Source organism: Sorex araneus, chromosome X (assembly GCF_027595985.1).
Source record: "Sorex araneus isolate mSorAra2 chromosome X, mSorAra2.pri, whole genome shotgun sequence".
Lineage (NCBI taxonomy): Eukaryota > Metazoa > Chordata > Mammalia > Eulipotyphla > Soricidae > Sorex > Sorex araneus.
In genome coordinates, this window is record NC_073313.1 from 232,200,759 (window position 1) to 232,225,364 (window position 24,606).

General features: G+C 46.7%; 2 protein-coding genes across 4 annotated transcripts in view; one reads left to right on the plus strand and one right to left on the minus strand.

Moving 5' to 3' along the window:
• The window catches only part of SATB2 (SATB homeobox 2), a 206,940-nt gene extending 186,886 nt beyond the window's left edge, over positions 1-20,054 (minus strand). Inside the window, exons 1-3 of one of the 2 annotated variants that reach the window (XM_055123353.1) lie at positions 19,584-20,054; positions 15,460-15,541; positions 10,828-11,055 (exon numbers count right to left, since the gene is read on the minus strand). In XM_055123353.1, the coding sequence (XP_054979328.1) occupies positions 10,828-11,055; positions 15,460-15,541; positions 19,584-19,601 (328 nt within the window). In that variant the 5' untranslated portion in view covers positions 19,602-20,054. Of the gene's footprint in view, positions 1-10,827; positions 11,056-12,325; positions 12,474-15,459; positions 15,542-19,583 lie in introns of those variants that run through there. The other variant, XM_004601255.2, reaches the window with a different exon arrangement.
• LOC129400118 (sterile alpha motif domain-containing protein 1-like) lies at positions 12,537-16,382 on the plus strand. 2 transcript variants are annotated; one of them, XR_008627444.1, is made up of 2 exons: positions 12,537-12,991; positions 15,478-16,382. XR_008627444.1 is itself a non-coding variant. In XM_055123354.1 (2 exons), the coding sequence occupies exon 1, from the start codon at positions 13,455-13,457 to the stop codon at positions 14,046-14,048; it is 594 nt and encodes a 197-aa protein (XP_054979329.1). In that variant the 5' UTR covers positions 13,171-13,454; the 3' UTR covers positions 14,049-15,289; positions 15,478-16,382. The 2 variants fall into 2 exon arrangements, 1 of the variants encoding a protein (XP_054979329.1); XM_055123354.1 differs by lacking the exon at positions 12,537-12,991 and adding an exon at positions 13,171-15,289.
• Positions 20,055-24,606: the final 4,552 nt, after the last annotated feature.

Consider the following 24,606-nt stretch of genomic DNA (forward strand, 5'->3'; position numbering starts at 1 on the left):
TGTAAGAAAGACGATTTCACTGAGTCCTATCAAGGGAAAAAAGAGCTCCATCTCAAAAGCTTTCCTAGGTTAAAAAGAACTGTCTCCCTCAAACTCCATTTCAAGCTATACATCAATCTTCAATAGAATTATGTTTGACAGAATATAAGCTCTTGGCAGTTAACTTGTTTACAATAAATGCTTAGTTTGGGTACATGGACTATATTTCAGTCTTATAAATATCAAACACAAATCTACAACAGTCCCATTATGAGGCTGAGAATTATTTTGCTATAAATCTTTTTATTGGGAGGCCGAGGGAATTACTTTGTAGTTTGTTTTCCACTAACCAGTTGGAACAGTGTGAAAAAAAGGTATATTTATACTCTGCCCCTTTGCTAATTGGAATTCTATACATTTCCACAGAAGAGTGTATAGTATCAACCCTGAATGTACAAAGGTGGCCACCAACAGCTTTGACACAGAGGGAAAAAAATTCATGTACCACAAAATACTTCTTACTAACTTATGGCATTTTCCGACAGTGCTTTTTCTCCTCCAAGTCTCTAGAGAACTAATGATCATTTGGGCCAGCACTGGCAGGATTTCAATATTAAGCTCCAGTTTGGGTGCAGTTGTAAGTTAAGAGTAAAATGTGCTTAAGGCTCAAACATTATAGGAAGGGATCTATAAATTAAATCAGTTTTGTTGAATATTGACCAGCGATTCATTTCAGAAGGGGGGGAAAAAAATCCAGGATCTCCTCAATTATCCTTGTATAGTGTCCTGGTTTTGGTCTTAACTGTGGAGGATATCTCTTTAGAGGACAATTTGCTCTCCTTATACTCTCTCAGTAATATAGGGTGTTTGTTCTTTTAATAATATGTCTGCCAAATCTATAGGACAAAATCTTATATAAATGAAAACTAGTAAGCAAAGCTAGACAAAGCTTCAGAAATCACCTGGCTTAGCCCCACTCTCTACGACCTACACTTTTCTCTGGGCAAGCTGCTTCCCAAGTATCCTAAACACCTGGTTTTCAGAGGACAACAATTCACCACTTGTTCACAATTACCATATAATCAGATTCCTAGGATAATTTAATGTCAATAAAATATTAATATATAAAATATAATATTAAAAATATAATTTAAATATATTTTACCAAATAATAAATACTTGGAAGTTTGGTCACTTTGTTACTTTATAGTGAGACTCCTTCTATTCAGCGCCATAACTGCAGGTGACATAAAAAATTTTAAGTATAATTTCAGATGAGAAAAATATTTTCTGCCTCTCAGCTTCCATTAAAGAAGTGAAGTAACTATTTATAAGCTTCAGAGGTCACCAAACATGATTTTACTAAAAAGAATTTACCACATGATTTTGTAATATAGAGCAGAAAGGAAAAAATAGTTTCATTGTGTCTTCAACCTCATAGATCTTTCTTCTTAATATCAAAAGCACTGATTTGCAATACTATCTGAGAAAAAAAGCATTAAATTCACCTAAAATAATCAGTCTCTTTTTTAAAGTAAATAAGCCCCTTTAAAACAGTGACTGTTATTTACTCTGGAGAAGGGAGACATGGAGAAGGTGAGTATGAAAACAAAAACATTTTTTATTGTACAATAACAATTCCCTCCAAGGCAAAAAGACATTAAGCCAAGTTCCACCCAGGATTAATGTTTACATTTAAATTATAAAGTCCAGGAAAAAAAGGAACTACTAATAGACCCTTAAAGCTTGTGGCATTAGTTAACATTGATTGTAAGGTTATATAAATGTTAAAACTGAAAATAAAAAAATAAAAAAATCCTTTACTGACAAAAGTATTTTAATGGAGACACTGGTAACTAGACTCTCTAAACTGACTTTTTGTAGTTGTTTAATATAAACTTTGAGCGGCATTATAAGAAATCTGAAGGAAATTATAGTTGAGACAGTTCTGGGACTGAGACCTCCACTGGGAGGATTTCCTTACTTCTTATCTACTCCTTACATTGTGCCACCCTCAGAAACGTTTCTAAATATTGAACCTAGCACCTGATCAAAATCATATTCTCCTCAATCTCAACTGAGTCCATCCTTGGAATCCAGGTGCCCTGATGGCCAACATTATTTGCAATTTTTAGAATCTAAGATCCCACGGTTTGAGTTAACCCTGCTATCATCTCCCAAATTTCCAGCAGCTTAGTTTCTATGAATACAGGAAGGAAATACAGCCCAGAATGAAAGCTAGTGATTGATCTTGACTGCTGCAAGCTGACTTGGCTTGAAGGCCTCATAAGCTCCACTCCGGGGTTACACAGCTCAGTAACATAAAGGCTTATAAAATTAATGGTTCCCCATACTACAGATGGAGTCAAGAACCTATGCCTCTTGGATGACAGTCCCTGTCATCTGAGTGAAGGTCAGGTGATGAATACCTATGAAAATTCTGGTTCCCCCCTCTTACTATGTGTGTGCTGAGATGCCAGGGTCCTCAAACTTCACTTTCAACTCTCTGTCTCCCCATTAGCCTGTTTCGGACTTCCTGAGGACAATGAACCAGAAACAGCCTGTTACAGACTTCCTAAGGACAGTCATCCCAGGACAAGCCCTTAACCCTTCCTTGACAGGGCTTTGTAACAAGAGAATTCACTACTTTTGATTTCCATTACACAGGTGGAAAAAAATAGAAAATTATACCTTAGGTTGAATATAAGAAAACAGTATGTGAAGAAAAGGTTAACAAACACATTTAATGTCTCTGAACCTCCCGGAAAAAAAGCAAGAATCAAATATTCTCTCCCCAAACAAATTTTAACTAATAAACACTACAAAGTAAAAGAAAAGCATTTCACTTATTCTGCATCATCTCCAAGACTAAAAATTGGTATATTGTGTGACAGGTCCACCTCATTTTTCTTAATGATGTTTTTATTATTCTTTCACTCAATTAAAGCAGAAATGGATATTGCATCTTCTGACTGTATAATTGTTATTATAATCTGTTTTCGATCACTGCTTGGGAAATGGGTCCAAAACAACATAAACTCTCCACTGCCTCAGAAGGCAAGTCATTTTCTTTTACTACGACACTTAAAGAGACATTTATCATGCTGCTCTGTTCGCATCTTTGGATTATGACAAAAGAAAGTTCTTGTTCTGTTAACAAAAAAAAGAAAATGTTTCAAAACTGCTGCTATCGGAAGAGCTGTGTTATGAGTGCATTTTCCTAATAGACTATAAATTTTCCTTTTCCAAATACATATGATTGTGTATAGTGTAAAAAGTACATAATTTTAATATATATAATATAACAAATTTTCTGATTAGGAAGTTTAAATTGTGTATATTTTATTCTATCCCTTTGGTCATTGCCTTGATATTATGCCTTGGCCATAATATTTAGTCAATTTTTTTCTTTGCAAAAAAAAAAAAAAAAAAACATTTTTTCTGTTTGTTAAAAAAATCATATTCAATTCTAAGAAAACTGAAATGATATGCCCACCCAGGTAGGCACAAAAACACGTAGAATAATTTATTAAAAGAAAGCAAATTAAGAAAAGAAAGCAAAATTATTTCTGTGCTTAATGGAATGAAATTAGTTTACATGAAAAATGCACGATATTTAACTAGAATTTTACCTATGGACTTACGTATATGTAATTGTTCAACAAAATTAAGTTATTGAGTTCTAATATACATTTCAGTAACGACAACCATCAGTGGGGACCAAATCACTACTCTGGTGTGAAAAGAAGCCCTCTTCATAAATATCAGCTTGCAGTGTTTCATCTTAACTCTTTGAACTTCATTGTTATGTTTATCTACAGTTTAATAACCCAGTATGCTAAAACATAACTTCATTCCAATGTAAGGCAATTAGTTAGGGTCAGAAGCAAATTTACCTAATTTACCAGTAAATAGCACAAGTTGTAGGAGCAACTAAAACTAAAACTCTGCACCCAGTGAGTTTTGCTACTTTTTATTTATTATTTATTTTGAAATAAATCAAAACCATGAAGAATATCCCTTATCTAAATATAACTGAGATAATCTTCTGACAATTTTATTAGAAGTTTCAAGTTTATAAATATTATATTTTTCTTAACTTTAAGCATTTGTCAACCTACTTTATTGTTGTCTATTTAAAGCTTAAAAAGTATGCATATCAATTAAAAAAAGAAAAAATATACTCCATACACCCAAACTGCCAAAAATACATGTATGACACATTACTTCACATAGGTCACTTCTTAACTTACATTCTTTTTAATTAGAAATAAGTAAAACTTTGCAAATGAAAAACAAAAGATACAAACTAAAGAATACAATTTCTGATGTATCCTTGTACTGCCACTTAATTATACTGATTTTAACACAATTTTTAAGTTACTGCTATTATGCAGCAAAACAATTCTGTTAATTGAAAACAAAAGAAAATTATATAGAGCTCCATGATTTTTAAACTCCACCATGAAACATTTTTCCATAAACACTGTAACATGAAGTGCTTGCTGAGCTTGTTTCATGTAAAAGGAAGAAAATAAATGTTTGGCTGATCACTGACAATAAGGGAACCAATGTGACTTGAGAAAATGGAAATACTACAGAGGCTACATCTGTGCTGTTTTTGAAATCTGTAAGTCCTCAACTGGTTTTTGTTTTAACTCATACCTCAATTCCACTCAGGGCTGTCTACTTTGACTTTGAAATATCTATCACATTACCCGTAAGTAGTAAGATGATGAATCCTTTGTATATAAAAACCCATTTTTAACACATAGACATTTTCAAACCCCCCACTGCACTTTAAAATAAAAGAAATCCACAGCTTTCCTTACTGGCACCCTAAATTAATGCTGGAGGACAGTGGTGATTGGAAGTGAGAAAGGCTCCATACAATCAGAGTCAGCAGAGGGAAATCACTCATTTTAAAATTGTTATAAAGAATGGAAACTAAAAGGCAAACTCACTTCTTCATTTTCGAGCGAAGCATAAAGGTCTCCTACTTGAAACCATTTTCAGTTATTTCTTTCTCTCTCTCTCTTTTTTTTTTTCAAAAAATATAATGAGTTAAAATGTATGGGTTGGATCCAATATTTCACTGCTGTTCTTACTCTTGGGGGGAGGGGGAACTTGCTGCCAAAGCTTCTGAAAAGAGAGTTGGGGCTGCTAATTTTCCGTTCACAAAATCTAAATTCCCCTTATGCATCTCACACAAATCATGAAATAATATGAAACAGTATTATATCACTGCAAATTGAGACATTTTTATCAAAATAAAGAGTGATGATGCCAACATTTCATTTGTCATTTCCCACTTGTCACTTTTCACTGACAAACTGTTACACATACAACTTTTGTCAAATGCTCCATCTTTAAATATGTTCCAAAATGCCATTGTACCTCGGCACTAGGATGTAGTAAAAACTACTATGTTACCACGCAATAGTTACATATTATTTTGTGCATCTACTCATTAGATGAATGAATCAAAAGAACTTTTTATTCATTTATATGCTAGGTAGGATTGTTTGCCTTCCTCAAATAAAAGAACATTTTATGGACCTACTGTGAGATTATCAGTCATAGGAAACCATTTTAATGGTGAGAAATTGGTGATTTTTATCTTAAGAGAAAGGTAAAAACTCTATAAATACCAACTTAAAATACTTCTAGAAATGCTATCTTTTATTCTACATATATAAATTAGTCCTGAACTAAATTCTCAGGGAAAAAAAAGGAATGGAAACTTAAATTGCCAAAATAGAAGCAGCAAACTTAACTACCTAGCAAATATTTCTTTCCTGATAAACTAATTATTGGGAGTTTTTTGCATACAACTGATTTCCAAATTCCTACTATAACTCAAGTTCATATTCCTAGCTAAGAAATGACTAGTCTGTTCTGCCTCCCAGAAATAAATGGTATGTATATTTGATGCATATAATATAGATTTGAATATAATGCATTTACAAATAAATAAAAATTAACATATAAAATATAAAACGTACAGGCAAGTTTTGCTGGTAACAATCCCCTGGGGAAGAATGATGTTACTTATATTCCACAGGGATTAAGAAATAGATGCTTTAAGGGACATCTCTGTAGTTGCAACATAAGCCCATGCGAACACGCACACACGCACACACACACACACACACAGACACACAAACTTTTTGCTACAGATGATCTTGAATATATAATGGTCAGTGGGTTTCTGCTAATGGAACATAAGGCTTCCAAAATTACTAAAACATCAAATTATGCTCAGGACTCTGAGGGGCGGATACCCTATGTTCTATTTAATATGTATGTTCCATTGCATATATTTTTTTAACCAAGTATATCTTTATTTTAATAACAGGCCAACAACTAAAAACACTTCAGAGAAGGGCTATTTTTCTACCTCAACAAAACTATAGAGGACATGCTAGATTGTTGGGTGACCCTAAAGACTAAGTTCATTCTATTTAAAAATCTTAACCCTCCTTTAAAAAAAAAAAAAACATAGAGAGAGGAAAACACTATCTCCTCTCCTTTCAAGTAATAATACAAGTCTTCCCCATAAGCTTAATGGTGTTCATCCTTGGCTAAAATGAATTTAATCAATTATGTCCATTATTCCTATACTGACAATATGTTTCTAAATCTCTAAATGCTTTACATATTTCATAACATAAACATCTGTACTATTTCAAATCCACATTCCTTTCAGAAAGTAAAATGTCTTTCTACAACTGATAATACAGTGATTATACCTGAACTTCACTAGTTTTAACCTAAAAGGGAATATTCCACATGTAGAATAAAGCGGTTGTTCTAGACAATGTTTTGCTCTAAATGAGGCCCTGCCTAACAATCACAATCATATTCATCTCCACTTGAATACATCAGTGTGTGTTACACAATTATTTCTCCCTTTGCAACAAGACAATTAAAGTTAGAAAAAGGTGACTGGTAGCAAGAAGAAAAGGCCTACTTAGTTTATAAAATAACTTGAAGGACAATTCTTCAACAAAACTATCTTTTTAAATTTCTTTACAAAACAGTCCTTTTTTAGAAAAACCAGTAAACATCTCTAAAAGATATTCCTGATGTTAAAACATTTTCCTAACATTTGAAATTTTAAAAAATTCAAAATTTATAGGAAAATTAAAAATATCAAAGAGATTTCTGATATTTAATGCCTCCTATCAGTGAATACACCATCTGGTATACTCAAGCGCTGTTCATTCAGTTTAAATAAAGCTGTCTGAAAGTTCTTCTTTAAGCCAAACATTAAAAAATGAAAATGTTTGTGTTAACAATGAACGAAGCACAATAATTTATAGCTATTAAAGCACAACTGGCCAGCGCCTTTCAGCAGTCCAGGAGGAAAGCAGAATGCTTAGCTGCTTCTGCAAAGTTGATTGGCATCACTTTCATTTTATGCTCTAGGTTGCATGGCTGAAGCATTACATGCAGCAGATAATTTAAGTACTTGTGCTAATGGTGCTAGAAAGGATCATCTGATTCTTATTTTTGTCAGGCTTAATAATTTTTTTCTCTTTCTAAATCTTCAAATAGACCTGTAAATTTTAATCAACAATTTCACAAATATAAATGTCCCCACCATTAATCATCCTTTTTCAAAATCCTTATGGAGTGAATTACTAGCTGAGAGAGGATGCCAATTCTAGTAAGTGAATGTTACCCAGCAGGGATATAAAGCTGTCAACACCACCGTGCTCTTGCTTGCTCTAAACTCTCTCCCAGCCTTCATATGCTTTTTAAAGAGATATTAGTCTTTTTATTTTCTGAGGACCGTTCATAAAAGTTGACTGTCATGCACATCTGAGCATTTATATTTTTATTACATACATGTTTTAAAACACACTGTTCAGATAAGAGAAGAAATGTTCTGGAAAGTGTTGGAAAGTCAAAGCAAAACTGATCTAGTTTCTAATAGTCTTCTCAAGTTAACCACATTGTAAACAATGCACTAACTTTTAAGTCCCCTATTAAAAAGCAACCTTGAAGACTGTGATAGTGTATCTACCAAATAGACTAGTTAAATCCAGACACAAAATAATGACGCCCTTTTTACTAATGAACACTTAGTTCTCATCAAAACTGGCAAGTTCTCTCCCTAAAAAGGTAAGTAATAATTACGCTGCAGAATTTACTATTGCAAGGAACAGCATTCAGAAACATTTGCTCATTTCACTGTTTATCAAACGTAGAAGGGTAAAATACCCACTCTACTGAACAACCTATTAACTTAATGATTTCCCTTATTTTAAAACAAAAGCTTAAAAGAAAGAAAATCACTAAAGATTAACAAGTACACACTCCTAAATTTTGAGTTCCAATTTTAGAACACTTTATTATAGTTATCCCTGCAACACTGACAAGACTGGAATGGATTTGAAAATGGTAATAAGTAATTTGGAGCTACAAATATTTTTGTAGCTGTCTATGCTAATTATATTTATTCTTAGAGAAACTTTAAACAAGAGGCGTTAGAGTTATTTCAATATAATCTATTTTATATTTAAACTATTTTCACAAAAGATCAGCTACAAAGATCTGATGACTGGAAAACTATTTTAAAGGGTTTTTAATTCACAATATGCATTTTAAAAGATTTTGCTTCTTCCAATGAATACACATGATTAAAAGTTATAGAGAAGAGAAACTAACATCTCACTGGATATTTGTAAGTGATATAAACTTCACAAAAGAATCATTAACATTCAATAATAAAGTTTTATACTATTGAAATGTTCTAAGATATTATATTTTAAAACTTTCAAAATTAAAGTCTTTCCAAGAAATCTATTATGCCCCAAGAGTAAAATCTTTCTTTAAAAACATATTTTAAATTTCTACTAATATGAACTATTCTAACCATTTTACTAGTATCATATGTGGTATTTATTGACACAAAATGATGTAATCTTTATTTTCAGCTGGAAAGCAGTTAATAAAACCTTTGATATTACTAAATTAAGTTAAAGCTCAGAAAATGTGACTAACACTCCTTGTTAACAAATATTCCTGGAGGTTTAATAATTTTAGCTAATATCAAATTGTAGTAAATGCTCAAATGTGAATGATAATCTAAAAAATACAATCAGCTACCTCTATTTTACACTGAGGACATCTCAATCAATGAATTGAGGTCCTTTCTTTGATGATTTACTCTTATATGGGATAACAAGATGGCATTAGTACAGCATAAAAATTTAATACAATTAGAATAACTCAAATGTTTAGCTCCTTCTTTCAATTAGTGGGTTTAATCAGGTCTTCAGAAAGAAATCATAATTTCAATGTCCAAGTTTTTCCTTCTTGCATAAGACCAGTCACTTTGAGAATATATTTCCCTGAGATTTCCAGAAGTTTTTTCAATTAAACATGATCAGAATTTATATTATCTCAAGTTCTGGTTCCATAATATTCACAATGTACTTCCTTTATATGCATATATTCAAAAATGAAATGAAAAATCTAATCTTAAGGCAACAAACACATCAATAAACAAACACCGCTTTTAAAAGAGTGGGTTACAGTACCATCAGGTTTCTTTTGCTTCATTAAAGTATGTTTTCAAGTTCCTAAAATGGAAGATAAATAAGCCGCAATCTATAGTCAAATAATTTTGAAAGCTTTACAAATGGCCAGTATAAGTGTTTCTCAAGAGAGATGATGATTAATATCAGAAACTAAGAGAAACTATACTGTCTACCATGAAGATGTAACAACAGAAAAATAAGTAAACACAAATATGTGCTATTTTATAAAATATATTTTTAACTCTTTAAAGACCAAGTATTTACCCCCCCCCCCGAATAAGTATTACGGCTAAAAAGAACATGGAGTTAAAGGTTATCACCAAGTTTTGCCAGGGCTTTGTATCGTGTTGGACTGGCTAATATAAAGAATTACACAAAGTTACTATTGAAAGAATAGGTGGGGGATCTTCGGAAGAAATAATAAATAAAATAAAACTGACTTATTTCCAACACCCAAACCTCCATATCATTTATAGCTGAGCATTTTATGTAAGAAAAAAAGCAACTAAGCAAATAGCATAGAAACTATTCTAATCATGCTTAAAATTCTTTGCCTATCTTTCTTTCATAGGTCACTTTTCCTAACATCTTTAAATCAAAGCCTCAGTGTCGTTTAAGTGGCGAAAAGCATAAAAGATTTTCTTTAGATACTATTCCATTCCCAGGCAGGGAAATGGGGGGGCTCCCAGCTATGTTTACCTGTCGTGCTCTATTAGGAACAAAGTTACAAATGCGTGTGCCTGGAAAGTTTTACACTACGGCAGATTAAAGCCTGGACGGGCCTGATAGCTCCGGGGTGACACTTTTATTTCCCAGTGGAGATGTGGCAGCAACTTGGCCAGTTGGTTTTCGCTTGCGTGGCTGCAAGGTAACACCAACACGCCTGCCTGCTCTTCCCCTCGCCTGAGCCCTGGCGACCAGTCCACCCCGCCAGGCACCTCCACCTCAGCCCTACCGCACGGATCCTCCGAGGCAAAGGCAGGAGAGTGGAATCGCTGAGAAGCTCTCGAGGAAAATCTAGAAACAGTTAGCTGGCTGTGACATAAACCTGCCAACACCTCAGCACACAGTGGCAAAGTGCCCAAAAAATGCCACCCTCTGGGTAAACCACTTTCTTGTTTTAACTCCGATGAAGCTACCAGTTGCAGCTGAGAGGCGATGGGGGCATTATTTGGCAACCTGGAATCCACTTCCTGTAACCCTACACCGCGACAGCGCCTAATCAACCTGAACCCTGACACCCGGGCCATTAGCGCGGGCCCCGGGCTGCGCGCGCCTCCCAGCTCCGGGCTGTTACCTCCCACGGCCTTGGCCACGGCGCCGTTGGGCCTCCCGCGGGCTCCCATGGGGCTGCCGTTCTGCTCCAGCCGGGCCACCTTCACCGGGGGAGGCCCCTTGACTTCGGGGCTGCCGCTCCGCCGGTCGGGGCTATCCCGCAGACACGGGCTCTCGCTCCGCCGCTCCATGCTGCTCCGACTCGGAGACAAAGTTCCCACCGGCAGGTCGCAATAAAACGCGCAGGGACCTAGGGAGGGGGCGGGGGTGGGGGAAAGGGGAGGGAAAAAAAAAAAGAGGGAAAACCACTCACACACGTGATAGACGTTCAGGCCAGTGGCGGAGCGCCGCACCGCAACCGCACAAACTTCCTCCCACGCTGCCCGAGGGGCCTGCGGCGGGTGACCAGTCCCCACCTTACACAGGGCGTCCCCACCCCTCCCCCCGGGGAAGTCCAGAGCCTGGGGGGTGGGCGGTGTCACGACGGCGCCCGGTCTCTTCTGCACCCCAAGAATTAGCCCTCGCTGATCCCGGCACAGTCCGCACCGGGGGGCGCTCAGAAGTGGCCCATTCATTGAGACTGGCTTGGCCTAAACCGTTCCCAGAGAGACAGCTTTGCCGTCTGGGGAACAGGGTAGCTGCAGAAGCGAACTTCACAAAAAGACACCTCACCCACTCGAGGAGGGGGTGGGTGTCCCCCAAGTCCCTAAGAATCCAGACGGAGCACAAGGGGGAAGGCGCTGTGAATGGCACGGCAGGAGCCCAGGGCCCGCCAAAAGGACCTCCTGGATTTACCTTCTCCGAGCAGGTCCCACCAAACGCACCCCTTTCCCCAAATCAACCCGACTTCCACAGTAATAAGCAACCCTAAACCAACTGGGAGGGAAGTGTCGAGTCGAATAACCCCCAGAATAACTATAATAAGGGGGTGAACTACAAACCAGATTTGGGGACGCTCTGATTTCCATCGATACCAAGAGTTTTGAAAAGCGCTCCAGCGCAAATAGCAAAATAAAGAAGAAAAAGGCATTTCAATCATTAGATGCAGGCGCTGCCTTCATCAACCTCAATCTTAAAATCTCTCCCAAAAAGTTTTCCTTTGGGTCGCTTGGCTAAGCAGCGCACTCCACAGGACCCTCGCAGATGTCGGCACACCGGGATTTGGAGCCGGCGGGGGGGGGGGGGGGGGGAAGAGACGACGGACGCAGAGAAACACCCGACAAAACGTCGCTGCCAGGGAAACGGACATCCCCGGGCGCTGCGGGGAGCCCGGGCCGGCCCCACCCGGCGCCCCCGCTGCGGGAGCGGCCGCGTTGGCGCGGCTGGCGGAGACCAGGTGGGAGTTCGCACAGGGGAGGTGAGAGGAGCGTGCGAGGGATGCGGGAGAGCTGCGGCGCCGCGGCGGCGGGCGGACAGACGCTCCGGGAAGGGTGTGCGAGCTGCGGGGAGGGAACGCAGCCCGGCCGGGGCTTCCCCCAAGTCCCGAGCTCTGCGCGGGAGCCTTCGCCCCGCATACTTACTGCTCACGGTCTGTCTGTAACTTGGCTGGCTGGGGCTCTGTCCATGGAGCAAAAGTAGCGAATCCAGGGTGGAAAGTTTGGGGCGCTTTGCCTGGCCGGGTTCTCTTTAGTCTTCCTTTCTGTACTCCTTCCCCAGGTCCTAACGTGTAAGGTCCTGGGTCAGGGTGTCTTCTAGAGCGGAGATGGTTGTTATGATGATGATGATTGGGGAGGGGGGGCGTAGGGGGAGGAGGAGACGAGGGAAAGGAGGGCTCCTCCAAAGGGGCACCAGCGCGAGCGGGGGAGGGGTCGGCGGAGGAGGGAAGAGGAGCGCAGGAGGCGGAAAAAGCCTTTTTCACACCTTCGGGAAGGAGACCCGTTCGGAGGAGAAAGGGCTGAGAACTGGGAGGCGGCGGAGGCGGGCCGGGCTGCAGCTCCGCCGGGCTGCCAGCTCGAGGGGAGGCGCGGCCCGAGCCTCAGGGCTGGTGCCGCCGCCGAGAACCGGGAAGGCGCGGGGAGCCGGCAGCGCGCGCCGGAGGGAGCGCGGCGGCCGCCCGAGCTGTCACCTCCAGCCTCTCTCCCCTCGGCCGCCGCCGCCAGCAGCCAGAGCCGGACTCACTGACACGCCGCCGAGAGACACACACTGAGAGGGAGATGATTATTAGTTGCGTTGAGTCATCAGGCAAAGTGAGTCCTTTTGGGTTGTCCTCGGTTTCCGATTTCTCCCCCTCCCCCTTTCCGTCCCCAGATCTAGCGCCTCCAAAATAATAATTTGGGAGGGGGGTAGGGGAAGTCTCTGGGTTATTTCGGGATGAGGGCTGGGGAGATGGGGGGCGGGAGGGAGTAAAATCTAAACCCGAGCCAGACTGGTCCACCGCAAGGAAGGAGGAGAGTGGGGGGGCGGGGAGGAGGGCTGAGGAGGTTGCGGGGGGAGGGGGGCCCCGCCTGGCAGGAAATTAAACATCAATCAATCAATCGCTGTGAGCCGGGCGACCCAACCGCGGCGGGGCGGCGGCGGAGCAGAGGGACAGCGAGGGCGAGTGGGTGGCGGGGCGGAGGAAGGAGGAGAAGGAGGAGGAGGAGGTTGGGGCGAGTCGGCGGTGGCTGAGCCGGGTGGCGAGGACCGCGCGCACCGGGCTTCGGCGCAGCGATGCCGAGAGCCGAGAGCCTCGCCGGCGGCGGCCGCGACCGGTGGGTGGGATGCGCCCGGGTCCGGTCCTCCTCCTCCCCAGATCCCCGCGGCGGGTCCGGGGCGCGGCTGCCTCGCCCGGCCCCTAGGCGCGCTCGTCCCGGCGCGGAGGCGGCGGCCACCCGGCGGGCGCTGCTCTTGCCGCGTCTCCCCTCGGAGGCGCAGACCAACCCCACTCGGAGGCGGCGGTGGCTGCCGCGGCTCGGGGCTCCGCTAACTGCGGGGAGTACTTTCGACTTTAGAGATAGGAGGGCCACCGCCTCCCCCACCTCCCCGCCTCCGCCCACCCCCCGCCGCCCCCGCCCCTCCGAGCAACTTTTCTCGCGGCTGCGGAGCTCCCAGTCCGCGCCGTGCCGAGCCGGCCAGCCGGGGCCAGCCGCGCCGCTGCACGCGCCGACCAGGCCGCTTCGCCCTCAGTGCCAGCACCGCCGCGGGGTCGAAACAATAGCCCGGGGGTCCCGAAGGGCAGAAGCACCGGCACTGCCCGCCGGGTCGCGGGCGGTGCAGGACGGGGGGCTCCGCGGGGGGCGCAGGGCGAGACGCATCCCTGGATGAAGTCCCTGGAGCGCTGGCCGCGCAGGCGACATCTCGAGCAGCGCTGCCCCGGCCGCCTGGAGGCCGTCCTGCGGTGGTGCGGAGGGCGGTAGGGCTGCCGGTCTTCAGGCTGCGGGGCTGGGACTCCTGGGACCCCAAGCGGCTCGGGCTCCGGGCTGCGAGAGCCAGCAGAGCTGAGCGGTGATGACCCGGCCCCCCGGTGCACGGGGAGGCCGCGCGGGGGCGTCCCCAGCAGATCCAGCGAAGTCGTAACTGAGCCACAAACTTTTGCCGACTCGCGTGGCCGCAGCCGCCCGCAGCCCGACTGTGGCCGCGGGGCTCATTTAAGGTGGCGCGGGCACTAGGCGAGCCGACCAGTCTCCGGCCCCTGCTTTTGTCCCGGAGGTGCCGTCTGGGCGCCGGACCTCCTTAACGAAAAGCACGTGGGTAGGGGCTGCGGCCCCGCTTGGAGTCCGGGGTGCCGGCTGAAACTCGCCGTCCGGACTTGGCGTGGGAAAAAGGTGGGCGAGTCCCCGTCTGCCGTGAGCCCGGACAGGTCCCCTTGGCTGGCGGTACCTTCAGTTCCTCCAGCACACCTTGTTTCTCCTTCCTAATCCCCTGAACCCCGAAGATCTCCCCGCCGTAGCATTGCCTGTAACGTCGGTCCCCCTTAAGAAGCGTTGGCTGTACGGCGGCGCCAGAGGGCCAAACTAAGTGTGGTTTCGGGAAACGCGCTTGGGGGGCAATTCTGGAAATCAGGGTCCTGTACCCCGGCTATGGGGAGCAGTGTCAGCCTAGTGAACCCCCAGCAGGGCCGCCGTCCACTCGTTGCACCCACTCGGTGGGCGAGTTGCACAGGGCCATTCGCTCAAAAGTAGGGGCCCGGTGCGGGGAGCCTTTGGTGGAGAAAGGGTCCCAGAAGCGAAACTTGCCCCTGGCCTAAGTCTCAACGCCCAGCTCCCCGAGAACCCCGAATCAAAACACCGCCCACCAAGTTCCAGAGGAGCCTCCAGACGACCCGTGAGGCGGTCCGAGCCCCGCGAGAGAAGAAAGAGCAGAACCGGAATGCTTGTGGGGAGCCACCCAGGGAGATTTAGGCAGTTTTTCCTTTTGCCTGGTTTTTATTCCCTAAACATCACCCCTCTCTCCCAAAAGAGCCGGTTAGAGAAAATGCACAATTTGAAGTCTGTGAGAACAAAGTGGCTCAAGTAAATCAACTCGTGATGGTAGCTAGAAGGTATGGGGCGGCAAAGAAGCAAACAGTAAGTTTTTGATCGACAAACTTCTTTTATCTGTAATAGCACATCCGAATGGGACGGTGGTGTTGCGAAAGCCACTCACCACTGTCAAAAGTTTAAGCCCGCTTCCAAAATTGGGAATGGCGCATTTCTTAATAATATCTTAACGATAATAATGCTGTTTCTTTCCTTACCTTGGTGTTGAACTGCAGAATGCTCCACCGGATCAATGTCCAGGAACTTAGAAGAATTGGTGATATTAGGACTTCTGTACTTCTGGAAAAAAAAATGCAAATGGGTTAGCCAGGATCTTTCCTGTCTGATTCGTCACTATTATTATATCTGATGATGCGAATGGTTGGAGCGATTCAATCTTAAGTCATTAATGAGCTATTTTATAAACTCCAATGTCTGAAGATCTTCATTTACATTTTGCGAAAGATTACTTCGCTAACCTCGCGCAGGCTTGTGTCAACAGCATGATTGTGGGACTTCTGTTACAATTACGAACAACACAGCCTTATTGTTAATCGGTTAATATTTTATAAAGTGTAAATATTTTATTATGTTTTGAAGGGAATATTGATTCTAAATTATTAAACCCCTGAGAAGGGCGATTAAATAAAGTATACAATTAAATGTACATTGTGGTTAGTTTTCTTGAAGATTCTGAACTCTTAAAATTCATTGATTTTTATTGTAGTTTCCTCTGGTCCATTTTTTATAGTGATAAAATTATTATTTTGGTCAAAAAAGCTCAAATTATATAAAAGTACATGTAACAGGGAAAGTGGAATGTTATCAATTATTACCACAAATGAGTTTTGAATGTTTGTATATTTATACTTAGTAACACATTTTACAAATTTCATTTGATTCAAAAAAGATTTTTTTAAATGAGAATTCTAGGAAGTTTTGTGATACATAGTACATTTTTCCTTTTGAGTTTTGTCCCTAATAAAGGCCTTTTCTGTTTCAAATTGCATAAGCTTTTTCTGCAGTTTTTGTATTGACCTAATTTCAACTGAAGTAGGTGATTATTTCCAGTAAGTTTAAATTTGACAATAAGAAATTTTAAATAACGTTTTTACCTTTTGCTAGGACGTTCTACTTTTTAACACAGTAAATAAATAATGATAATTCAAAAGTTTTGTTTGGTTTCGTTTTATATTCCTCAAGTGGTCTATTTCCGATCATTTTAAAAACAAAATCACACTGGAGTAAAGACTTGGTTTTAATTATGTATTTTTTAATGATTTGAACCAAAAATGCATTTTTGCGCATTTTGTGATGGTTTGCTCCAGCGCTCAAAGAATAGAGTTAACATTTGGGGGGCATATTTGTTCCTCAGCCTCTTTCTCGATGTTTTTGTGAGAACTCTCCTCAGACTTCCCCCTTCTTCCTCCACCCCCAATTATTTTTTCATTGTCATTTAGTGAAAGGTCGTCTGTCTTTCATAATCCCACTGAGGTTTGTTATTTTTAAAAGCAACGGATCTTCCTCTGCCCAGCTTTAATGTGCATGGTTTGGGGGTTGGTTGTTTTTGTTCCCCCCGGATTTCCAAGTTCTCCCGTTTTCTCTTATCAGACCTCCTCCTTCTTCCCCTATTGCCTGCCCTTTCCTGGCGACAAGTCTTGATTTCTGTCCTTACACACCGAGGACCTTGTAGTGCTAGCGCTCTGCTTCTGCCATCCTGCATTCCCCAGTTGCGGTTGGGTGTCTGGCGGGTGTGTGTGTGCGGGGGGTGGGGGGGGGGGGCTAGGCCCAACTGCACAGGCGAAGGGTAGCTGGGTGCGGGCCAAGGATCCGCAGGCTCATGGTGAGGCCTCTGAAGGCCCAGCCACCCTGCCCAGGTTCCCTGGATTAGTGGTGCTGTCACGCAGCATAGGCCCTCGCGCCGTGAGTGACCTCGTGGAGAATTCTGGAAATGTGGGCCGCGTTTTCCCTCCACTAGTGTACACCCACGGGGAAAGTTGGGGTGGGGGCGGGGAAAATTGCCAACGTCCAAAGCCTTCGACGGCTCCTAGAAACCTCCGGGCCTCCTCGCTCCCGGACGCCAGGAGGATTGGCGAGGGATCGCATCTTCCCGCCAGAGCCCGCACCCGCTCCGATGTCTGGGGTCCCCGGGGGAACTGGCGACCGACGTGTTAGCGCGCCGCAGAGCCCCTCGGAGCTGGCCCTGGAAACCCAAGGCGCGCAAAGCACCGGCGGTGCGGGCCAGAGCGCCCCGAGGGGAACCCGCCTAAGACGGACAACTCGGGTGGGCTCGACGAGCCCTTTCCCACCCTTGCTCCGGGGAGCGAGTAGGACGCAGGGAGGCGGGGGACACTTACTTCGTTGTCCTCACGCCATCTCGTTGGTTTCAGAGCCCCGACAGATCCCAACCCGCACCAGGCAAAGATCAATTTTTCCTGGCCGCCCCCGGAGGCGCTGGGGGCCTGGGCGGGGTGGCTGCAGCGAGGATGCCGTCGGGCTATCTAAGGTACCGCGCCAGAGGGTCCCGCTCCCTTCCTCAAAACAAGCAGCCCCCGCGGGGGGAGAGAGAGAGAGAAAGAGAGAGAGAGAGAGAGAGAGAGAGAGAGAGAGAGAGAGAGAGGTCCTGAAGAGATGACAGACTGGGAAAGGGCGGTGGCAGCTAGTCAGCCTTTGGGGGGTGAGCGGAACCCCCTGGGGGCTGAGGGTTTTGGAGGGCAGAGGCCCTGGGAACATACGGGCAGCATCAGCCCAGCATAGGCTTGTGGCATAGACGCAAAGTATCAGGAGTCCAGCAGTAGGGGATGGGGCGTAGGGTACTGCCAAGACCCGAGCGAAGAAATCATGGAGTGGGGACAGGTTTGAAAGCTAGGAGAGTCACCGCGTGGATGGTGTGGCGGGGCTTTCGCTGGCTAGGCTAGGCGACACGGACGACGCAGGACCCGGGGGTTCTACCGCAGGGACTCAAGCCAGCGCCCTCGAGGCGCTCGAGTCCCCGGGTTCTTTTGACAGAGCCAAGAACTCGAGCGCGGGATCTTCCCGCGGCAGCTGCGCGGCGGGAAATACCGCCCCGCTTGAACTAGTACTTTAGAACCGAAATCCACTTTCAACGACCTCGGTCACCGGGCAAAAGGGAGAGAGAAAACGAACCACCAATGGAGCCGCCCTGTCCCCAAACGCGACGCGGCAGGGGTGGGATTCAAGCATCGCGCTCGGCACCCGCGGGAAGCTCCCGAGCAAACCCTAGAGGTCGGTCCCACGTCCAACCACCCCCAACCCCCATCCCGACCGAGGTGGCGGCGAGGAAGCTCGCGCACGGCCTCGACTCCTCATCAAGGTCCTGTCACCCCGGAGTCGGGGTCACCGCCGGGGTCCCAGCCCCGAGCTGAGCCGTCCTCTCTCCACAGCGCCACCGCGTGGGCTCCTGCCGGAACCGGCGGCGCCTGTTCAGTGCGCGGCGCCCAGGAGCCCGCCCCTCCGCCTCGCCTAGGTACTTCGGTCTAGGTACCCCGTCAGCGACAGGCAGGTCCCCGGCCCGAGGTGCAGGGACGCCACCCAACATGAAAACGCCTGACACAGACAAAACACTGGCGCCCGATGTTTGCCCCAACCACCTCCCTGCAAAGAAAAGTACACCTGGAATGTCCACCACTGACCTCCCCTTAAACTTCAGGCAGACCGGTCTGCGTCGTGAAATCCGGGTGCCTTCCGGGCAGGGGTCACTGCGCCCAGAATTTCGGGCCCAGGCAGCCCCAACCCGAGTGACTGCGGGAGCGCCGGGCCCGCGCTGGTCTCAGCCCAGTTCTGCGAGGACGAGGAAGCCTGCTCCAAGACCCACGGGTCCAGGGACTTACTGGGACCGAGGCCGAAGTGGACAGCGGGGCTGCGCGACCGTCCAAACGCGGCCCGAGTGGTGGGGAAGCTAAGGCTTTTTCTAGGCTGAAGACTCGCCTGCTCTCTCCGTCTCTCGAAGTCCCACTGACACCCTTTTAAGTCCATTAAAGCTCGACCCTGGGGCGACGGTTCGGACGTGCGGACGGTGGAGTCGCGGGGCTCAGTTCTCCCCGGGCCCGCGGTGCCTGGCCCCTAGGCCCTGTGGCGGAGCCAGGTGGAACGCGGTTTGCACCGCACGCGCAGCGGGACTTGAGAGTCCCTACGTCGGGCTTGGAGGAATCCCGTGGGGAGGCAGGGGCATAATGTCCATAAATACGACTGTTGGCACGCGCGCACACACACACACACACATGCGAGCACGCGCACACACACACACACACACACACACACACACCTTGAGGAACTGTCTGCGACTGAAAGGGACAGCAACACAGAAAGGTGGAAATTTCACCTGGCGTTTCTCTGTCATCAGGCTCCGGTACAAGCCCCAAACAAGCCCTGGACTCCCGAGCCGCCGCTCGCCTGGAGGCCACCACCGCACCCCTGCGGGCGCCCGGCTGCCCGCACCAACAGGGAGCTCAGCGGCGCCCCAGGCTGAGCAGCTCAGCCAGCCCGCAGAGTTCTGGCGCGGGGGCGTCTGCCTGCCTGGCCTGCTCACCCGCGAGCTGTCCTGGTCTCTGTGACCTGATTCTGCCTCAATTCGAATACCCACAGGCCACGCGGAGCTAATTCCAAGAGGGCCCGCACCCGCCACCCCTACCAAGTGGCTCACCTTAGCTCGCTGCACCTTCCTTTGCCCGGCTGCCCAGGACTGAGCGAGGGGCGGCGGGCCAGGGTGCCGACGCCTTCTGCTCGAGTCCAGGAGCCCACAGAGGGTGCCTTCGGGCGTTGCTCGTCCAGCCCTGGGGCTGATTTAAATAACTAATAAGCTCAGAGAAATTTTACGAGAGGAACTTTTCCTTTTAGTATCAATAAAGTCTAGTAATTGGGTTTGTTGGTTACCTAAGTGCGCTCTCTCTCTCTCTCTCTCTCTCTCTCTCTCTCTCTCTCTCTCTCTCTCTCTCTCTCTCTCTTCCTCTCTTCCTCCCTCCCTCTCTCTTCTCATTCAGTGGCAGCGTTTTTTAAAAAGGGGCAACTGTGTGTGCTTGTGTGTGTGTGCTCGCGAGAGAGTGTGTGGTGAGAGAGGAGTGAGTGCCAGTGTGTGAAAGAAGTTATTTGTTTCAAAAGTCCTTCACCTGAAGAACAATTATCATTGTAGCTGTGTGGTGGAGGGTTTTCAAAGGTGAACTGTGGTTATGTCAGATGAAAGTGTTAACAACAGTCAAGTCCCTAACGCAGGGAAGGAGAGTTTTGCAGATATTACCCTTTGGATTTGTTAAGACACTTCAGGGTTTCCCTAATAGTTTGTATTCTAACTGACTATTATGACACTTTGACTTCAGCTCTTGAATTGCAATAATATCTGTTATTTTCCGTGAAGTCTTCTATAGGATAACACATTTGAAATGTTTGTTTCTTTCTCTTTGAAAGCATGTTCTTAGTCATAGAGAATTTTTCCACCTAAGAACCATGCCTCAATTAAAGAATATAAAAGACCTTTCATGAATAATAACTGCAAATAGCCCTGTTCGTTAGTGTTTGGAGAGTTGCTGGCGCCTGTAGCAAAATCTCAGAACTCTAAAGGTAATCTAAGCATGTTTCTGTTCAATCATGGCGATATGCATGGAATAAAGCACACGCACATACATACACACACACACACACACACACACACACACCTTTTAAAGGGCTTTCTAGAAAAGGCTTATGTTAAAATTTGCTTGAGTTTAAATTTCCTACAAGAAACAACTTAACCAGTGCCTGCCCACGTCAGCCTAACGAAATTGAAGAGTATTTCTGAATCGGATTATTGTTGGGGTCTGGCACTAAAAGGTCAATGAAAAGCCATGAGGACTAAAAGTCGCGATCCAAAAAGGGGTGGAAGTGTTGCTCCCGAACTTCCCAAGTACAGACCCAAAACCTGTGCACAACTGTCTTAGGCTTTCCGTGCTAGAGAGAACTTTCCTTTCCGCTTCTAGCTAACAAAATCACTGGGTTTGTTCGCCTAGTTGGAGCCTGCGGGACTCAAGTCGGCGCGGTGGATCGCCTTAGGTCAGGTAACTTCTGGAGCCTGGGTGTTCCGGGCTGACTGACTCTATACATCTGTGACAGACACCCGCGCGGAGCCGCAAGGCTCTCCCTGGCACTGAGCTGAGCGCACGCGAGCACCTGACGATTTTTGCCTGTCCGCGCCTGGACACTGGCTCTGACCAGCTGCGGATGGCGATTCCGAGCACGGGGGTGGGAAGTAGGGGTATGGACCCCCGTTTCCCACACCCTGATCATTCCCACCTGCTACTGGCCATGCTGCTGTTCCCACACCCCCTCCCCTGTCTTGCCTTCTCCAGGGTCCTGGCCGCTCGGCTGCACTGACACGTGCTCTCAAGAAACTCAGCGTAGTCCCGGCCCAGCTTCCGAAGCGGGCCAAGTTACCAAGTCCTCTACGCACTGCCCCCCAGCTCGAGGAAGTAGAGGCCGAAATGCAGAGGTGGAAGGATTGGATAAGGCAGTGTAGGGCTAGGTGGGAAAAGTAGGAGCCTCGGGACAGATACTCCAATCTCCCCCAGACCTCGACCTGCTCTTCCCCTGAAGATCCCGCCTTAGCGAACTGCTCAGAGAACCGAGAAGGTTCTGGGCACCCCTTTCCCCATTATGTCCCTGTTATCTGGTGTTGTTCGGGTTTCACTTGGTCCTTTTATGTGAAAAGACCCTTTTCGTTCTTTTTCATCTTTGCCTCATTCTTTTGCTTTACTTCGTTTTTGTTTTTTTTTTTTTAGTCTCCCCCAAGCCTGGTTTCTGCCAGACCCAGTGCAATCTCCCAAACTCTTCGTGCAAGAGAAGTGATTTGTCTGTTTATAACAGGTTTAATTAAGATAGTTATGTGCCGTGAACTCTTTGGAACCCAATCAATGAATTTTGATTTGGAAAGTCAAATAGAATCATATCTCACCCTGCCGTGTCTGGCGTGACCGCCCAGGCTGTGCGGGCAGTGTCTGACTACACAGACCTCACTGGCCCTGGGTGAGCTCCGGGCAGTGGGGATGCCATGCTGGTCCACCGCACCGTGGTGTACAGTGGGGTGTTCTGACACTCCCAAGGTCTTCCAGTTGATGGTATGAAGAACAACATGCCAGAGCGCCCCTGGAGCCCCTTCCCTAAGGAGTCAGGCGCCCCACTTATTCAGAGGTGCTTCCTGGCCAGATCCAGCCTCGGGCCCTCATCTCCCACTTGTCCTTTCCAGGAACCTGCAGCTTCAACTGTTGGGAGAGTGGGGACTCCAACTCCTCCTCCCTACATGCCCCCCCAAGTGCCTCCAGCAGTGTCCCCTCCCCCAGCTCTGAGGTGCTGGGCTGCAGTCATTGCATTTTTCTAATTTGTCATCGCTGGAAACCTCAGACAACTGTAGTGTGAAATGTTAAGGGCTTCCAGGGATGTGCTGACTTCTGGTGCAGTAGGAGGAGTGGGGTGAGAGTCCTGGAGATGCGACAGAGGCAGTCCCCCCATCTTCAACACCAAACGGGCTCAGCCTTTCTTTCCTGAACCTGCTACCCCTGTGAGCACTCATCCTCCCTTCCCAGGTTGTTCTAGAACCCAGGACTTTAAGGCTAGACCTCGTGGCCTATGGGACCCACTGTGACACTGCAGGGTGCAATGGATAAGCGTCCCTCCATGCCCTCCAAGCCAGCACCCAGATTCTGGCTCCCCTTGTGCCCATGACAGGGGAAACAGCCTCCCCACTGCCAACTCCATATCAGCTGGCATGGGTGCCTTATTTTCAGAGACTGGAGTCCAGCCAGGAGACCCCTTATCATTTCTTCTTCATTTCTGAAGAATCTAGGAGATTCTAAGGTCTGAGCTTGTCCTGTGTGCCTGGGCTCCCAGGATCCCTCACCTCCACATCCATTGCCTCAGCAACTGGGATAGGACAACTGGGGCTGGAGTAGCTATTTGGGGGGAACCCCGCCCATCACCCCATTAGTTGCTATTTCTGTGGTGGGCTAATCCTGGTACTAGAAGACAGAAGTTTGTCCCTAAAGTGACCTCTGATCTACTCTCCTTTCTGGGTCAGATACCTGGGGTGACTGACTGACATTAGCTCTGGGCATGCAGCCCGGCAGGACATTCGGTTTGGACCTGGGCATTTACAGAGGTCCAGCCCCAGCTGGTGTGTGCATATAGCACCGGGGATGTTCTTTCGGGCAAATCAGCGTGATGAGGGGCTGGGCTGGTGCAGCAGTCCCTGATCAGGACTCTATCACCGCGGATGGACACAGCAAGTGAAGTCACCGGTCAGCTCCATCGCGGAGGGTGGAAGTCAAAGCCTTCCCTCCTGGAGGGGTTGTGGGCAGCTGCAGCCGACTACCACTCCTCCTCCAAGCCGGCGTAAGGTGGCGCAGCAGCCCCGGGAGCAGCCCCCGCCTCTCAGGCGGAGCCAGGGCCCTGGCAATCTCTGCACTTTGTCATCACGCCGGAGTATTTGACATTCGCAATTATCTGCAAATACCCTGATCGGTTTGTATATGAAACACTTTTTTTCCTGCCTTAAGGTTGGAATCTGGTAAGTTTCAGACAAGTGGTTGCGGGGGAGGAGGTGATGGGGGGACGCGGGACCCGCACAGTAAACTCCACTCCAAGAGGTGGGAGAATGACTGAGACCACTGGCCTCCCCTACCTCTCCCGGCCTGGCTCTAAGCAAAGGTGGCGGTGAGGAAAGGTCCAGGCAACGACCCTCCTATGAAAGGAGCACCCCCTAATCCCTATGAGCTGGAGGCAGACGCGAGAGCTCAGATCCTACCGGGAGGCCAAGGCCGGGAGGTTAATAATCCTGATAACCATAACCGGAAAGGGTGCTGCCCAGCCTGGTTGCCATCACCCAGAGTGTCAGTCACCAGCTCTGCACCTCGCCTCAGAATTATCTACTCAAAGAGCTTTGCAGGTAGCCCTTTGCTCTGAGTTCTTCCTCCCCACCATCTGCTAGAAGTAGATGGTGTCCAGGTTCTAAAGAAGCGGATGCCCCTTTGACCTCCCCCCTCCACCCCCAAATGGCCCCTAAAATCAGCGGGGCAATGCCAGCCTCTGGAGAGCTCAGCTTCTTGCTACCTGCCTATAACACAGCCTGGGAAAAAAGAGAAGAAATAAAGAAAAAGAAGGAAGGAAGGAAGGAAGGAAGGAAGGAAGGAAGGAAGGAAGGAAGGAAGGAAGGAAGGAAGGGAAGGAGGGAGGGAGGGAGGAAGGAAGGAAGGGAAGGAGGGAGGGAGGGAGGGAGGGAGGGAGGAAGGAAGGAAGGAAGTAGCAAGCTATATGACTTCTGCCTTTAAAGCCTGATATACTGAGCCAAAGTATATCTCACCCAAAAACAGTGAGGCAGTTTCTGC

Excerpts from the sequence above, each read along its gene's own strand:
- LOC129400118 (XM_055123354.1), top strand. The coding sequence starts at position 13,455 with ATGCCGAGAGCCGAGAGCCTCGCCGGCGGCGGCCGCGACCGGTGGGTG.